General features: G+C 40.0%; 1 protein-coding gene across 1 annotated transcript in view; it reads left to right on the plus strand.

Annotated features, from left to right (window-relative positions):
* apba2b (amyloid beta (A4) precursor protein-binding, family A, member 2b) overlaps positions 1-19,497 on the plus strand; it is a 94,004-nt gene that overhangs the window by 50,836 nt on the left and 23,671 nt on the right. The window contains exons 3-5 of the mRNA XM_030124033.1: positions 6,225-6,720; positions 9,492-10,561; positions 18,432-18,512. Coding sequence (XP_029979893.1) covers positions 6,243-6,720; positions 9,492-10,561; positions 18,432-18,512 — 1,629 coding nt within the window. The 5' untranslated portion in view covers positions 6,225-6,242. The remainder of the gene's footprint in view (positions 1-6,224; positions 6,721-9,491; positions 10,562-18,431; positions 18,513-19,497) is intronic.

Here is a 19,497-nt window from a genome sequence, read left to right on the forward strand (position 1 = left end):
TAACCCATAAAGACCCACTGCTACTTTTGTGTGTTTCCAAAGAAATGTTTTTCTCTATTTAACCTTCCCTGAGTGATTTATCACCATTCATTATAATATTATTCCCTGTATTTTGCATTTTTCACTGTAAATCATGCATTTTCCTATGTTTAATTTAGATGTTCATGGAAATTCAGAGTAAATTCAAAGGTTACTATATCAAAACAGATAAAACTCAAGACTCAAGCAAAGATATTAATAACTGAACGTAAAAACAAACATCTCCATCCACTATCACTGATTAAACTTCATGGGTTTTACTGGTGAATTAGTGTTGTAGAAGATGGCGGTGTTTCCACAGTAACTACGGAGCCTCTGAACATCCAAATGGGTCATATCTGATGATCATGAAAAGATGACAAACTGCACTTTACACTATTATTTGCATGTATTGATAGGATTAGTGGATCAACAGGTATTTAATATTTTAAATCAGTAGATGGTTTTGATCGCTGGTCAATGTAATGGTCTTTATGTGTTAAAGAAATTTTCTCTCAAAGGAAAAGAGCTGTGAAACAAAAAGAATCCTATGGAAACACAGCAATAAATTTCCAAAGATATCGGAGTATTTTTCTGTTTTACTTTGCAGTCGCATTATCACAAACTAAGGGCTGTATATGCATCTCTGGGATGTGTTGGGATGCATCATCGGTCATGCTTCTACTCACACTGGTGTATGAATGCATATGAATGTTCTGTGGTGGTCGGAGGGGCCGTAGGCGCAAATTGACAGCCACACTTCCGTCAGTCTGCCCCAGGGCAGCTGTGGATACGTATGTAGTTTACCACCACCAGAGGGAGAATGTGTGAGTGAATGAACAATGGATCCAGTGTACGTGCTTTAAGTATGCGTTAATAGAAAAGCGCTACATAAATCTAATCCATTATTATGTTCCTGGGGTCACCTGTGGTATCGAATCCACATTGGACCTCCTCAGACAGGTGGTGATCCCCAGCTTGCATCTCAGCAGCAGCCGCCCATGGTTCAGCCCTCTTGATCTGACCACTTAGTTGCCCTTCATGTGGCTTGATCTTCTGATCTTAAGGCTTGCCTCTTGGCTGCTCCCATGATGCCCAACATGTTAAATGCTGTCAGGATTGAACGTCCTACAAAGCCTTTACATCCCACTTTAATTGGATTGCAGTGAATAGCTCCCTCATTGGGTCCTGCACTGCTCCACCAGGTCCTGATACTTGCTTTCTTTTGTTATCTTCCTCTGTGTGCTTTTCCCAGACCAGTGTGAGCTCAAACACCAGCTTGGTAGAATCTGAAAAGATGATCATTTCAGGGAGGCCAGCGACTTGTTGATGTTTTGTGGTCAGGAAATCTCAGCTCGGTTTCCTGGTCTACCCTTAGCTGCCTGTCAGCCACCGTAGGGAGAAAGCCTGATGGCGGCTTTGGCTGTCATTTGAGTTGGGGGTTTTCCTCCAGGTTTGACAAAAATGACTGACATCCATAGAGAATTGTGGCTTGTATTTGTACTGATGGCTTTGGCAGTGTGCTCAAAAAATAATGGAAAAGTAAAGTGAATATACTCAACAGCAAAACTAATTAATGTTTTAAAAAAAAAACAAAACATGTTCAAACCAAAAGTATTGATAACACATTGAGACTTTATGCACACATGCATCTGTTTGCACTGTGCTGGTCTGCAGTATCCTTAAAACCTACTAGTTTACACTAATGTAACCAGAATAAATGATTTGTCCTTTTTCCATTTGTACTATTTTATGAATGACGATAGTGATAGTAAGTTACTTGCTACATTTACATTTCTAGTGTTGATGAAATGGCAAAAACATTTGGAAAAAATGAGATCATTTTATGTCATTTATTGGAGTTGGTGTCACCTCTCAGCAGAGAAAACACTATTGAGACAGCTTTTCACCAGGGGTACGGCTGATAATAACGCTGCACTTCTTAGTGACAGGTGAGCAGCCCACAGATACTGAGAAAAACATCAGCTATATAACGCTGCCTTCTCAAAGCAGCCACTGGCAACTTGATGAGCTGAATCGCAGGCGACGCCTTCTGCTGGCTTGAGTTAAGCAAAGACGGGCCACTTTTTACTGCTGCAGCTTTTCTCTGCATCGTCCTAAAACACATTCGCCTAATTGAGAATGATTGGCCAAGTCTAGGCTTAAAACTTCCTTCGCTAGCAACTAATGTCAAAACATTAGCTGCTGTAAAACAAATAGTATTTTGATTCACTTGCCTGGAATAACCACGTGATTTAAGATAATTAGGAGTCTGCGTGCCATGATAAATGCAGTACAGTATGAGCCGATGTATGTAGGAAGCAGGTGTCAGCTCATAAGGTGTAGAGTTATAATTAAAGCACTTGTTAACTGAAAGGCTGCCTGTGAGCCAACATGGAACATAAAAACGGAATTATTCTGAAAATCATATCTATCTGTGGAAGACGACAGGTATTCATGTACATTTATATTAACGGTGACGGATTGGTTGATAAATGTACTCATAAATGTAAGAAACAAACTTCAGAGACATTTAGACACATCCTCTGAGTATAAACACACGGTTGAACGCCATAATTCATCCTAAATGTGTCCTAATGATACTAAACAGGTGCAGCATCCCCTGTGTGTGTCTTTTAATGACAGTATTACCATTAATGTACAAATACCTGCTATTCAGTAAATATTAGAATCTGAAATACACATCAGATAATGCAGATTTGGGAAAAGGAACTTGACTAGTGACTTCAGGGATTTATGCATTTATACAGTAATTATATTATATACAGTGTTATGAAGAAAGGCATGAAATGACACTGACATGTTGCAGCAGTTGGGTAACATCACACCAGGATATAAGCTCTTGCAAATCTAGGAAGCCAACAAAGAGGAGGTCAAAGGGTATTGGTCCCTGGGGGATGCAGTTACCCATAGTTACCAATCTGTACCTTCAGCTCTAGGGGATAGGATGAGGCGGGGCTGTGATTCTCCAGGAGGATGCTGGGATATAATGAAAAGGAAGAGGGAGGGGGGAATCAGGGAGGTGCCTGCTGTATAGCAGCTGGTGGGGGATGGGAGGAGCAAGAGAAAGGGGAGGAATGAGTGTGAGGCCGTTGTTACAGTGGATCCTAGGGCCATTGTGCAACATATCCTAGCTCAGGACTTCAGGTAAGTGATGCAGTCAATAACACAGGGTGTGTGATTTATTAACAAACAAAGAGCATCTTAATGCTGCAACGAAAACCTTAGGTGAACCATTTTACTGATGAGCACAATATCTTAAATACATAATACATGCTGCATGTAATTCAACTGGTATTTGTGCAGATCTGTATCTATATTTGTGTGGTAATTTACTAAATATTTTATGATCTCCATGTTGGTTCTTTTGTCTAATTGTGAACAATAAGAGTCAGCTTCATTCATTTGCTTTGTGTGCACATGCTCTGGCTCTGGCTACCTGAGGATCACCCAGCTGTGTGTCTGTGTGTGTGTGTTTTTTTTGTATTTGTGTGTTTGTTTTTTAGAAGGGAGGTGGTGTTTGTGCCAAGTTGTGTTGAGCTAATTAAGCACTGTAATCACGGATGATGGAAAATGTAATTATGGGGAAGGGAAATAGGGGAAAGGAGCAGCAACACCCCTCTGAGGGCAGTTGTTCATAGCAACTGGATAACACACAGCGTGGGGATGGCAAGAAAATGGATGACTGGGTGCAGAAGGTGCAAATAACAAATATATGTATAAATAATTTGTTGTTAATTCTGATACATTTTCTTTTGTTCTTGTGGCTGTTGATTTACATATTTTCATGTTTCATTTGTGACTTATAGGACACCCATACGTTTTGGCACCTCTACAACCTTCTTCAGCATGCAGGTCTACTTTTGGTTTTCACCTGTTAATCTGTTTCTTGCTCTCAGTCGTTCTAACACACCTGTTTGTCAGTTTTGCTGACAGAATCATCCAGTATCTGAATGAGTTGTGAGTGTGTTGTGCAGGCCATCAGGCTGTTTGCTGTCTTCTTTCCCTGCACTGCTTTTGTGTCCCACGTTCATCATTCTCATCCAGCGGGCCACTTGGGGATCAATATAAGTCTTGATTGAATGATCACCTGCATCCCCAGTGGTCTCAGTATCAGTCCACATGTGCAGTACCTGGGTGAAGATGACCTTGATGTATGTATTGATTCCTTGTCTGGCAGTGTCCTTTTAGCTTTATGTGAGGCAGTAAGGCTCTCTGTGTCTATTGTTCTAAAGCTGAGCCTGAATGATATATTGAGTCCACTGGTGTATTTGAAGCTAAAGTTGTGCTTAGTAAGCAAAAAAGCTACCCTGAATGTGGATAAAGAAAACTAGGTACTGTCTTATTCAATTGCAGGAATAGATTGGTTTGTCAGGCAATGAAACTGCAGCTGTACGCAAAATAGAGGAGGCGTGAGAGAGGTAAATGGAGGTGCTTTTTGTAAGGGGGTCATATGTAGTGTTGATATTCCAACCTCTCAACAGCAAGGGGAAGTCATGTACCAGAACACACTTAAGATTACCAAAACCACCAACCAATAAAGTTTAAAGCTCATTGTGTACTCACATATGTATTATACTATCACCAAGTAGGTATTTTTTGTCAAACAACAATTCATACTTGGATACTGACAGCTGACAGTTGGTCAGTAAACTTCATGTGCTGCAATAGCTGATAGTTTACATTATAGCTCTGTTAGCTTGGCTTTGTTTTTAGACAGAAAACAGCCACAGCAAAACCACAATTCACTTCTGTGTTGTCAATAGCTGCACTAAAGATCTGTTTGGAATCATCCAAACAAAGCCAGAACTGTTACAGTTTGGTCTGAACCAGATCAATAAATGGCAAACTTCATAACTAACTTCATAAGCATAATAATAAAACTCACCTGTAAAGAAGAGAAACTGTGATTTCAGCATCAAACTATTCTTTTCATTTAAAGCTGTATCCAGTTGTAGAAAACAACAGTGCTTCTATCTTTTATTGCTTTGTCACTTTCTATGACTTAAGGCTCCCACAGAGTCAGACGTACTGTGCGCGTACTGTGAGCGGCGCAGACTCCGTTTGCTGTTTGTGAACGTTTGAAGTTTCATAGTTGATAATGAAGTCGTATCAGCTCGGTGTCATATTTAAAATAGGTCGATGTGAAGACTTCTTGCCGAGCAGTCTTTTGTGTGACATCGAGTAAGAGCACGTGGAGTCTACAGCGTCGTAAAAATTTTTGAGTCCACCTTGAATACGCACGGATGTCTGTGGAGTCAAGTATGCCTGACTCTGTGGGGGCTTTTACAAGTTTCTGAGTGGTTCCCATCTGGTCACTTTCTGATGCTTTGCTCAGAGATCCCGTGGTGTTAATTTTCATCACTGTAAGAGACTGGCAGAGTGACTCACTACTCCCTCTAGTGGGCACATAAATCTTCAGATTCAATACATATCTCTATAATCCATTACATTGGTATCATTGGCATAACTTCAGAGCTCTCAACACATAGTTTTTAGTTTAGTACTTTTTAAAATACAGGGGTTGGACAAAATAATGGAAACACCTTCTATGATGCCACAATGTTAGGTGTTTCCATTATTTTGTCCAACCCCTGTATATGAAAGTAGAAATACAACATGTAGCAAATTTAAGTTTTTTTGTCTGGACTATTTGAATATTTTATGTTATTTTTACCTCCGCCAAGGAGGTTATGTTTTTGCCAGGGTTTGTTTGTTTGTCTGTCTGTCTGTCTGTTTGTCTGTCCGTTAGTGTGCAACATAACTCAAAAAGTTATGGACAGATTTTGATGAAATTTTCAGGGTTTGTTTGAAATGGGATAAGAAAGAAATGATTAAATTTTGGTGGTGATTGGGGGTGGGGGGGCCCACGGGGGGGGGGGGGGGGGGGGGGGGGGGGCGCAGACCACAAAATTTCATCAAAATCTGTCCATAACTTTTTGAGTTATGTTGCACACTAACGGACAGACAAACAGACAGACAGACAAACAAACAAACAAACCCTGGCAAAAACATAACCTCCTTGGCGTGGGGGGGCCCACGGGGGGGGCCACTGATCAGCCTTGGCGGAGGTCTGCGCTCTCCGAGTGCTTCTAGTTTGTGCATGCAACAGGTAGAAGCACTTACAGCTGTGTTTGATATTCATTTTGGTCTAAATCTGTGCCCCTCTTTTCTTGTTTTCTAGGATCAAACAATAACAATGCATGGCCTGTAAGCCGCCAATCATGGCTCATAGGAAGAGGCCAGGAACCAGTGGAGGGACCATTATGGCTGCTCCTGTCCCTGCTTCCTGTCCCACCACTCATCCAACAGAGTCACATGACTTGAAAGTAATTCCTCCTCGACAACGCCCAGTCCGCTACCCCAAAGGCTCTCCACATGATCCAAAACCCCTTCCCCGCTCCTGTAAGGCACAATATTCTTCACCCAAAACACAAGAAGTCAGTCGCAACCATCCTGAAGTAGATATAGAACCGGAAGTTGAAGGGAACCGATACAACAACCAAGCAGATGCAGAACTGGAGAACCAGCGGCCAGCGACACCCTCCACACCGGAACATGACCATGACCAAGACGACCACGACCAGGCAGACTTCCACGGTGGAGCTGACAGCCTGGACGACGACTCCAGCTCAGACTATATCAACAACACATCTGAAGATGAGGAAGACTATGATGATGGTAAGTGCACTGTTAATAACGATCATTCTAAAGCAATTCCTGCCTAATTAAAGTGAAATATCATTTGACAATTTTCTCTTTATTTGCTTTGAGAAAACAATTACACTGCAAAAAAATGTTACTTCAAATACAAAAGAGCTGAAAAAATATGTTGCCCCCTCCCCCCCAAAAAAGCAAAAAAACACACACAAACACAATATTACATTGCAATAGTTTTAATATACACATTTATCCAGAGTTGCAAGGTCAACATCTTGTATTGATGATGGAAGAGGCATACCCCTGTCTTCTCTAAAGACATTCTAAAGATTCTGAATGGGGGTCAGATCTACTCTTTGGTGGTCAATCCATGTATGAAAATGTAGTTTGCCAATGATCCTGGTATTCTCATCTTTGAATATGTCTGTGTCATCAAGGAACAAAAAATCCACTGATGTTTACACCTGGTCATTCAGTATTTTCAGGTTCAGCTGACCACATTTTATGGATGCTGCTGAATCTAGACCTGGTCTGCTGAACCAACCCTAGATCATAACACTGCCCCCACAGACTTGTACTGTAAGCATTAGGCATGATGGGTAATCACTTCATTCACCTTTCTTCTCATCACTCTGGAACAGGGACGATCAGGACTCATCAGACCAGATCACCATTTTCTATTGAAAAATAGTCCAGTCTTTATGCTTTATATTAAACAGATGGTTATTTCAGAAATTAGAAATTACTCACTGCATCAGTTAGAATTAAAGAATATGTTGCATCTGGAACTTATTAATCACTGTAATAAGTGTGATTGCAGTGAATGTCATAAAATGGAAGGATCTGAAGTATTGGTTTAGCTCAGGGGAGTCCAATCCGGGTCCTCGAGAGCTACTATTCTGCAAGTTTTAGATGTATCCCTCTTCCAACACACCTGATTCAAATGATAAGCCTACCATCAAGCTCTGCAGAAGCCTGATAACAACCGTCAGGTGTGTTGGAAGAGGGAAACATCTAAAACATGTAGGATAGTGGCTCTCGGGGACCAGGATTGGACACCCATTTAGTTGAATCAGTGTGGGGAGTTGTTTTAGTCAGGCTGTGTATTACACAAATTGATATTTAGGTATATCCTGAGCAATAACAATTCATCTGTTTTACCTTCTTATCACAGTCAATAAGACATTTTACCATCAGTCTTGGCAAATATTTGCTCCAATAGTCACTGGCTAATATTATAGTTAGTTTGATATTCCAGGTACACTATATTCAAATATTACAGATATACCAGGTGGGGATGTTTTCTGTGCAAATTTAACAGACTGCGATGCATGCCATAGTCCCATAACCCTCTAAAGGTGACAAAACTTAGTTATGTGCTATGTTATAAATACCTTATATAAACATTATATCATAAATATAAACATTATGAGAAATAGGCTTGTTTTTATCCAAGCATTTTCATAAAAATACAATTTCTTCACTACCATTTCCCTAACTATAAAATTTCCAGCTTTAACATCATCTCTTTAGCTATATTTTTCTTTTTTTTTTTTAGATCATTAATTTTTTTTATCCACTCAAAATAGTTTTCAACATCAAACAATCCATCACAATCTGGTGTATAAAAGTCATGACTGCTGTATCACTGACGCCGATGAGATTTACTCCTTAGGTACTGAAATGTGTCATCAAACAATACTAGAAATCATCAGGCATTTTCAATATCCAAGTAATTCAGTCATAAAATTATTGAAGTTCGCTACCCAGCTCTACCTTCCATATTCTCTTCCCCTATTTTTCATCAGGGCACTCAAACACACATACATGCATGAAGCACTCTGCGCTGAGGTTCTCTCACACCCTAGCTGTCAGTAATTTAACTATAAAGCATTCATGACATGTGCCTGCTGCCCTACAGTCTAGCAAACCCACTCAGTTCTGTCAAATCAGCCCTCAATGCCCACACACATGAAGAATAACGTACCACTTTTGGGGAAATCTAAACTCATGGACAAGACTGTAAAGTTCTGCTTCTCTGACCTGTACCCGGGACTTTATTTATGGGTCACGAGGGCGGATAAATATCAGTGCACATTTTTGGACATTGGATGCTGTCTCTATTGTCCTGCACAGACAGAACATCTGCCACAGAGCAGAAGAGCAGACAAAATGGAAAAAGCCAGTCTGACAGTCTATCACCACCATGGCTGATAATGTGGACCTGTAGCATCAGCCTTCGTGTAAAAACAGGCTGAAGTTGGTCATTTATGAGTCGGATTTGGGGTTTTTGATTAACACATATACGCCATGTGGGATGACTCATATAGGGTCATGTGTGTGTGGGGAATAAAGAAAACAGAGGCTACATTGCATTTCATACAGGTATTCAGATTCATTTGATAGAAGTGTTGCATTATTTAGGCATTTTGGCAGATTATATTAGAGAAATATCAGGAAGAAAGCTTTTAAAGATGGAAAATTGAACAATAAATGTTGCTACAAAGCACCCTCATTCATATTTTTATTAATTCGAGCAAGGCTGTCACTTAGTAAGCCTCACATAAAAGATTAAGTATATTATCCTTGACAGCATGATTGAAATCCCATGGGATAATATTGGAAAACATGCACCCAGTGTTTGTTTTAACAAGACATCACTAAGATCTAACATGAATGTATTCGATAATTCTCTGAAAGTTTCAAGCCGATTTTTTCCAAGTGGAGACTGATTGTTAATCCTTGTCACTCGTGCAAATGAATGTTTTTGTTTTTGAACACAAATGCTGCAGGACTTGCGGAGGAGGATGAGGGTGTGACTTACTACATCCGTTACTGCCCAGAGGATGACAGTTACCTGGAAGGTATGGACTGCAGCAGCCAAGGAGACTGTAACCACAGCCACAACCAAGGGGACTGCGCTGGCACCATGCAATCTGGAGGAACTCACACTGATGAATGCCAGGAGGCCGGGGAGGAATGGGTGGAGGAGGGAGAGGGGGAAGTGGAGCCCCAAGAGGAGGAATGGGTGGAGGACGAGGAGGGAGAAGGAGCTGTGAGGGAGGAGTGGAGGGAAGAGGAAGAGGAGGAGGTAAGGGAAGAGTGGAGAGAAGGGGATGAAGAAGTGAGGGAGGAGTGGAGGGAGGAGGGCCAGGTCAGGCAGGAACAGTGGGTGGGGAGGGAGAGGCACAGGGTGGAGGAGTGGGTGGAGGGAGAGGGGGAGGTTCGCTGTGAGGTGGTGGAGCAAGACCCCGATGAACAGATATACAACGGACGGCCAGAACCCATCCTGGACCACCACCACCACCACCATCACCACCACCAACCCCCCCCACAAGAAGGCCTCCACAGCCGACGGGCCGACGGAGCCGAAGAGGAGGACGAGGAGGCGGAGAGCGAGGAGTACTGCCCCAATGAGGATGAAGACGAAGAAGGAGAGGAGGAGGAGAGACACGGGAGGGCCTACACTGGAGACTACTACGCCCCTGAGGACAATGGGAACTCGGTGCGAGTGTCTCCGTACCGTGGGCGTAAGGTGCTGGTGGTGGAGGGGGAGACGGGGGAGGAGGCGGAGGAGGACATTGACCAAATAGTTGCTGAAATCAAAATGAGTATGAGCATGGGCAGTCTGAGCAGCGGCACTGACCAAAGCCCAGAGGAACTGGCGCCTGACCCTGTGCCGGGTGACTACGCTCATACCAAGCCCGACCCGACCCCCTACCCTCCACCTCACCACCGCCACGACAGCAGACCCAAGTCCCTTAACCTGCCCTCCATGCACCACAACAACCCTGACCTCCAGAGGGGCATCAAGGCACACCCACGCTCCCCCGAGGACAGGCAGAGATGGGCGCAGGAGCAGGTGAGCTGGTTTTGATAAGTCACTATTGTTTTACTTCATCCACTTTTTTCACTTAACTCTTTCATGCACAAATTATTATTATTAGTCAAGATTTTTTTTATTGAGTGTTTTTATTCCCCCTTAAGAATGAAAAAAAATTCCGATCAAGTTTTTTTTCCTCATGGAAATACGAAAATGTCCATGCATTTAATTTTTGAAGTAAAGAAACATAAGTCCAATATCAGAAAGTGAGATGAAAACAATGAAATAAAAACATTTTAATGCTGCTAATCTGATGTTTTCTCACATTTTAACATATTCTAATGCTAGTTATAACTCACGTCATGGAGATATAATGCAAAAAAAAAAAAACAAAAACAACTTTTTGTCAAACAAATAACAACTGATTTACACTAAAACATGTTACTCCAGATCAGGTTTATCAAGAACAGCAAAGTTGAAGTAATGGTGTGAATTGCAGTGTATGGGATGATGCATAAGTGTCCACTGTGTTGGCTGATATGGAACTAAAACAACAAAACCCATGAATATACAAGAGAACAGCTGTAGAATAACTGTCCGCTGTAGTGACCAGTATGCATGAAAGGGTTAAAGAAAAATCCCCGATATTCTCCACAGACTTTGATTCTAGTTTATGGTGCTCATTTCAGTGTATATTTTCCATAATCAATTCTTGAACAGAAATAATACACTGTAATCCATACTCCAGAACAAAAACAAAACATACTATTGAATTACCTGCTTTTATAGAATAATGTAACATAATTAGAGATGACTGTCCATTTTTTATACCCCATTCTTCACTTCACAGAAAAAAAAAAAAAAAATTCAATATATACTGCAATACAGTAAATCATTTTAACACATATATTACTTTGGGAGTTCTTTAAATTGAATAATAATTGAACAATAATGGACTTTTGCAGTTCATTGAGCTTCAGTAGTTTTCAGGTAATAGTCTATTTCTGGCTCAGACCATGATCGATTTTTTTTTTTTTTTAGATCAGTTAATCTCTCATATTTGCCTTATTTTTGAGTTGTATTGCTCTTTTCTGTAAAACATTCAAAGGTTTAATATTAGTTATTTATGAATTTCCTCACAGTTGTGTGTAGAGAAAGTGAAACCTTTTTTTTTTTTTTTTTTTTCAAAATTTAGGCACCAAAACAATGTGTTTAGGATTAGCCATAACTGTAGACCCTACAAACACCTTCATATCCAGAACTGAAAAAAAAAAACAAAACTAAAAGTGCCACCCTTGTGTGTTGCCTTGTATTCTTTTAAAGGAGCGACATTTAGCTTTTTTTTTAAAAAATGGAATTATGCATTTTAAAACATTTCCCTGTGGTCTACATAATCTGTAAATGCTCTGCTTGGGTCTGAATTCTTCATTAATTCAACTCCACAGGTCCATCTTCAACCCTATTTCTGAGTAATGACACCAGAAAGGTCATTTTGAGCGCTGGCCCTTGAAATGCAAATGAGCCACTTCACGTCCCACCCCCTCCAGGTTGTTGGCTGTGCTGCTTTGTCCTGTTCAACCAACAACTGAACATTTTAGGTAATCGTCTCGAACTTTGGACATATTTTCAGTATGGACTACAAGTGCTGCTGCTGATAAGCAATTATGTCATACTCAGAGAAATGTTCGTTGGAAGTCTCGACCTTATATGGGCAAACGTCCTGACGCAACTAATTATAGATGTAACAAATTAAGCAGGAATTGAAACAGGTTGTAGAAATCCACTCAGTTTTTGCCAAAATGAATATAAAGATATCTTTGCAGCACCTGGAGGGTTCAAATTCAAACTTTTTGAACTATTAGGGTCCAAATACACAAATAAAAGTACCAAAGACTAATAAAAGTGGGTTTAGCAAAATATGACCCCTTTAATACAATATAGGTACTAGAGAGATCATCTTCAGGGAATTGTGAGAATTTGCACTAAAGTGACGTAGACTGAAATAGACAGAGAAAGATTTGTTGGATGAAGATGTGAAAGAACATGAAGTGACTGAGTGATGACGGATGGAGGAAAAACAGCAGAGTGAATGGCAGCCGGCATTCCCCTCAATGATCTTCTTGCCCTGTACAACAGCAGGCCCCTGAAAAAGGCTATGAAAAAGCTGGAGTCATCCATTATCCGATGAATTCAGATTGCTTCCATCAGGTCGTAGATAGAGCCAACCACTGTGCAGAACCAATAGGTTCAAAAAATCATTTATTCCATCTGCTATCCGGCTGGTTAATGACACTCTTTAATTATTTATACCTGTATTGTTGTATTTATTGTATTTGTTTTTGTCTGTTGTCCACCTGCTGACTGTTCTGCTGGCTGCAAAACAAATGGCCCTTTGGGAATAATAAAGACACCTTGAACCTTCAACCTAGGTACTATAGTTTATACTCAGTTATTCATGTTTGAATAATGTTTGTTAAATGGCCTGATGCCCTGATGTTTTAGAGAGAGCAGGAACCTATTTTTAACATAATATTATTCATGTATGTGACCTATTTTCACAAAGTGAGTCTAGGTGTAGAAAAAAAAATAGGTTTTTGAGCTTAGAGGGTTGGAAAGTTGAAAGTTTACCGTAGTGGCAGACAGACTGTGGAAAGGCTTGAGATAATAAGGAGCCAATGTAACATGAAAGAAAAAAAAAGACACAAATGCAAATGAATTCTTTGACTTTAAAGAGTGGAAAACTGTTGCAGTGGACATTGACGTCAGTTCAGTGAGTACCCAAAGAAATAAACAAATAGACAACACTGAAAATCAAAGCCTAAGTAATTAAAGCTGGAGCCAAAATCAGGGGAAATAAACACCAGAATCTGAAAGTACACACCTTCATTCTGCTGTTCCTTCCAGTTTATCCAAATCAAAAGCATAATTATAAATTTAGATGACCTGATATGTTTCACAGTTATAGAAAATTTAAGCCAAATTTTCAAACTTCCACATCAGGGCATGATGTAGAGCAGTAGAATCAGCTGTCAGTCTTATTTAATCCCCCATACCAGTCGGAAAATAACTGAGATTAACTGAAATCTGCATCACAGGGCAGATTTTCAACAGCGTGAAACTCAGTAATTCCAGGTGAGACACTTAATATGAGCTTCAGCCAACATTGGAGCCACATTCTGCCAACAGAGAGGTCTTTTTTCTGCATATTCAATAGAAAAAGTAATCAATTATTCTATTTCTAGTCTACATTAGTCTCACACTTAGTTATATTTCTGTTACACTCTATGGCCTACATTTATATGTGGCTCCGCAATAATAACTATAGATCAGCATTACATTTCATCTACTAGTACAACACAGCATCAGTTGGATGTGTTATTCATTGTTTTTCTACACTATACTTGAATTATATAAGTAGTGGTAATGGCATTTTCATGTCTCGTTGCTCTTTTATGTAAAGCAACAGTGAACAGTTCTGCTTTGTCTTGTTTATCTAACTGATGTAAACAGCCCCATTGTCGTGCAGTGTTTTACTGGTACGATACTGAAGTGCACATTCTCTCATTTACTGCCCACTGTAGCGAGGAGGAAGCGAAACTAAGAGCAACAACCCATCAACAATGCTAATACGATCACAAGATGTACTGTTAATGCTCCATGGCAGAGACCCCTGGCACCGAATGTGATTTAGAGGACATTTGTTGTGGAGAGCTGCCGATGAGTCACAGGTGACATGTTACTCAGTGTTATCCAGAGGCGAGCTGAAGCCCTGCCCCTCCCCAATCCCCCTTCGCAGACATGGATCAAGGCGCACACACCCTGTACTGACACATTCATAAACTCAAACACACACTGTGCTGTGCTACCCCATCTTCTAAAAGTCAGATGGTAAAAGGAGAGCACAGCGAGTCTCCCGTGGGCAGCATGTTGACACACACCTGCTCCACCGTGTGTATGTATGTGTGTGTGTGCGTGTGTGTGTGTGTGTGTGTGTGTGAGTCTCATTTGTTGTAGAGAACTGGGTCACATGGTATAACTGGATTAGATTGTAAAACTATGGACTGTACAGTGCAGATTTACATGACCCACAGAGATTATTTGGTCATTTTGTCATCCAGATGACGGCTCTCTGTGCAGCACTTTAACATAATCCTTAAATGAATCTTGAAAGCTTGAATTAAACATGACAGATTTGCACACATTTACTCACAGATTTCGGTCGACCAAATTCACCATTATTACCTCCATAATGTACAGCTCTGGAAAAAATTCACAGACCACTGCATTTTCCTCTGAAATCAGCATGTTTGTATGTATGACAGCCATTCGATTCCATTCCATTCCTGTCTGTTGAATTCCAACACAAGCACACCTTATTCTACTGAATAAACACCTGATCCATGTCTTATTTAAGAAGGGCAAGTATAAAAACCCCTACTGTGTCCATCACTATCTTCTTACGATAGGTAAAAACAGTGCTATTCATACCACAAAAGTAATTGGAATCCAAAAATAACTTTTGAAAACTACTGGACTTCTGCTCTGACAATGTTCCCAAACTCTGAGGACTGGTTTTTCTATCAGGACAATGCTCCTGGCCTCAGCTAGGTCAATAAAGGTGTGGATGACAGACCACCAGATGAAGACCCTGTCATGTCCAGCCCAATCTCCAGACCTGAACCCACTTTGAAAACTTCTGGAGGAACATGGATGGTCACAGGCCATGGAACATGTCTGAGCTTCTGGAATTTCTCTGCCAGGAGCTGCATAAAGTCATCCAACAGTAATGGCGGAGAGCCAAGACACGTGAAAGCTGTCACTGAAAATCAGGGTTATTCCACCAAATATTGATGTCTGAACTTCTCCCAAGTTACAACATTAGTATTGTGTTGTTTAGAAATGAATATGAACTGGTTTTCTTTGCATTATTTGAGGTCTGAAAACACTGCATCTTTTTGTTATTTTGACCATGTGTCATGTTCTGCAAATACATGCTCTAAATAACAATATTTTTATTTGGAATTTGAAGGAGAGATGTTGTCGGTAGTTTAGGGAATAAAACAAAATATTCATTTTACTGAAATACATACCTATAAATGGTAAAATCAGAGAAAGTGATAATTTTGCAGTGGTCTCTTTTTTTTCCCAAAGCTATACAGGGTGGGGAAGCAAAATTTACAATATTTTGAGGCAGGGATTGAAAGACAGTGTATGACCAATTAGTTCATTGAAAGTCATGAGAATTTATTTGCCACAAGAAAATTTACATAATAGAAAATGTTTTTATTCTATGTGTCCTCCTTCTTTCTCAGTAACTGCCTTCACACGCTTTCTGAAACGTGCGCAAGTGTTCCTCAAATATTCGGGTGACAACTTCTCCCATTCTTCTTTAATAGTATCTTCCAGACTTTCTCGTAATAGTTTTGCTCATAGTCATTCTCTTCTTTCCATTATAAACAGTCTTTATGGACACTCCAACTATTTTTGAAATCTCCTTTGGTGTGACGAGTGCATTCAGCAAATCACACACTCTTTGACGTTTGCTTTCCTGATTACTCATATGGGCAAAAGTTTCTGAAAAGGTATGGATAATAGTGTTAGGTATGATTATGACATCAATATATGTTTGATTTCAAAACAATTGATGTAGTGCCTGCTGAGAAAAAACAACTAAATGTTCATTGTACATTTTGCTTCCCCACCCTGTATATAAACCTACAGTTCATGACTTTTTCTTTTTAAGGTTATTTTATCCACAAGGACCCACTTATTTCAAAGTTTTAACACCAACTTCAGCTCCGTGGGATGAGCCATTAGAGGAGGGTAAACAAATCTAAATGTGTCCTGTTGTGTACTCGTGAACACATTAACCGATGCTCACAGTTGTCTCTGTGGTCGTCTCCCTGTGGTAATTACGCTGATGGATTCAAACGGAAGCGGTGCTGATTTAATGATAAAATACTACATATGCCTCCCCTTATTGCAGATGAAGGCATGTGCGAGAGGTTTGATGGGATACACTTGGGATTGTGTACATGGATTTAGTTTTGTAGAACATCAAGCTTTAGTATTCCATCCCACCAAACAACAACACGAATCTCATTAATTTAATGGTTGTTTGCACAAGTGAGTTGATGAAGACTATGAATACTGATCAGGACTTTACATTTGGCTCTCACTTCGCAGCAGAGCCCGCTAATGTCACGTCTGTAGTAATTAATTTCAGTTCCAGATGCATAACGGCACGACTTCTCTGAATTTCACTTTTTCACTCCCCGTTATTAAGCAGGAGGTTTTATTGGCAGGAGGACTTCATTTCACTCAGTAATACAATTGGATTTCAAGATGGATATCAAAGCCGAATAAATGTAATCCTCCCTCGGTGTGGTTACATGCTGGGCTGTGATGTATAGGCCTGTGTATGTGATGATGAGAGATGAGGCCGAAGAAGCAGCTAGTTGAAGGATGAGTAAGACAGAAAGTAGCCATGTACCAGAGCTTTTGTGTCTCTATAAGCTAATCCCTTTCACAGTTTGCTTTATTTGTAATTTAAAGGGGTCATATTTAGCTAAACCCACTTTTATTAGTCTTTGGTGCATTTATTTGTGTATTTGGACCCTAATAGTTGATAAAGTTTGAATTTCAACCCTCCAGGTGCTGCAAAGCTATTCTTATATTCATTCTGGCAAAAATCGAGTGGATTTCTACAACCTGTTTTAATTCCTGCTTAATTAGTTACGTCTATAACTAGTTACATCCCAACATTTGCACATATAAGGTCGAGACTTCCGACGAACGTTTCTCCGAGTAGTACGCCATAATTGTTTGTCAGCAGCAGCGGTTGTAGTCCAAACTGAAAATATGTTCAAACTTCGAGCCGATTTCCTAAAATGTTCAGTTGTTGGTTGATCAGGACAGAGCAACACACTCAACAACCCAACCTGGAGGGGGTGGGGCGTGAAGTGGCTCATGTGCATTTAAAGGGCCAGCGCTTAAAACGACCTTTCTGATGTCATTACTTGGCAATTTGGAATGGCCTGGAAGATCGATTAAAAGAGTCTAAAACAATTAAAACTTTTAATAAGATGTACAAATCACCTATTATTCAGAAATATAGAGCTCAGGATTGACTTAAGAAAATACTTGTTTAAAAGACTGGGATCAATATTGGTAGTTGAGATAAGGACATGATTTACCTGAATTAAAATTAAATATGTATTCTCTTTTGTAAATTTAGCAATGATTACATTGAAAAAAAAAAAAAAAAATTATTTATTTAGTCGTTGTTTGTTCTTGTGGAAACATTGTGTTAATTGTAAATAAGGTTAGGCAAAATAAGTCTTTACTTCAGCCTAAACCCTTTCGGTCGCATTGTATATGGAATAATGGATATGTTGTTTTTTGTTTGTTGTTTAAAGTAATTAACGACCGAATAAATTACTATGACTACTACTGAAAAAATAGGGTTAAAGATGGACCTGTGGAGTTTAATTAATGAAGAATTCCGACCCATGCATAGCATTTACAGTTTATGTAGACCACAGGGAAATGTTTTAAAATGCATAAGTCCATTTAAAAAAGCAAAACATCACTCCTTTAATACATCTGATACCAAAACCCTGGCATTGAATCCTATTTATTATAAATCCTGAGTGTTTTCATGACTCAGACACATTCTCAAACCTCCTCTTTAGCTGACCTAGCGGCTCCTGTTATACCTCCTCTCTGTGAACACATGAGTTCTCCTCCAGATTTGTCCTCTGCTGCCCATCCAACCAACCTGCAACGAAAACAAAAAGAGATATCTTTTGCGTATTTAACCTGACACCTCCATTTTTTCTCTTATTCCAATCTATTCTGTTCTATTTTTTTTTTTTTTTGCACCTGTTTTTTCGTGTTGACCCGCCAGGTGAGCAATGGTGCAGAGCAACCCAGAAAACAGCAGCGCTCCGACCTCAACGTTCCCCTGGAGAACAACAATGTACCAGAGGTAAGAAGGTGTTATATTTGGTTGTCGTGTCCTCCTGTAGATTTGTTGTAAGGTCACTTTTTTTTTTTTTTTTTGCACTTTGGATGGATAACGGTTGTTGTTTATATGTGTGTCAATGTGCTTACATGTGTGTCTGAGTACATGAGTAATTGTGTAATTACAATCTCAGCCCATGTCCTCTGCTTACGGCGTGATAGTGTTCTGGTAATTGAGTGGCGTGTCTGCTTGTGGTTTTATGAGAGCAATTTTTCACGGAGATGTCTGCTGTGGATGTTTGCTATCCGGGCTCCACCCACACTTCCCTGTCCTTGGAATGAGTATGGTTTTTGAGCAGGTCTGAAAATGTGAATGTTACAGTGAGATAAGTGAATCTCAGCATCAACCTTTAAACAATTCAACCCTCTTCTGTGCATCTATCTTCCTACTTTTATCTTTTCACTTCCAAAGAAATGGGGATGTGGAAATGGACAAGTAGCACTCAAATAAAGCAAGGGAGTTCCTTTTGAATTTACAATATTTATCTGCCAGCTGTTTAGCTGTTCTCAAGGCCATACGTGATTTGGTAAATGTCAGAGCGATTATGCGTGATCGGTCTTTTACACCAGGTGATGATGGTATTTGTTTTGCATCTCTGCACTCAAATAGACCTGCCAAGGAAAGGGATGGTGGTGTTAACGCAGTAGAATAGAAAATTTTAAAAAATAAAGTGAAAAAATATTACATTCAAGGTTTACTTATTTTATTTATGTCAGATTTATTGTAAAGGCAGCTGAAAACCATCAGTGCATTCAGCAAGGTCACAAAATGTAGGCACACTTATTCCAAAAAGCAACAAAATGAACTCTCTCGTATCAAATACATGTAGTAGTATGGAAGGTATGTTCACTCCCCTTTCTTTTACTGCTTCTAAGGTAAATTGTTAGCTTCAGAGGGCACTGCTACTTGCTGCTTTGACATTCTCTGTGTGAGTCCAGTGCTGTCCGCA

This window comes from Sphaeramia orbicularis, chromosome 3 (genome assembly GCF_902148855.1).
Source record: "Sphaeramia orbicularis chromosome 3, fSphaOr1.1, whole genome shotgun sequence".
Lineage (NCBI taxonomy): Eukaryota > Metazoa > Chordata > Actinopteri > Kurtiformes > Apogonidae > Sphaeramia > Sphaeramia orbicularis.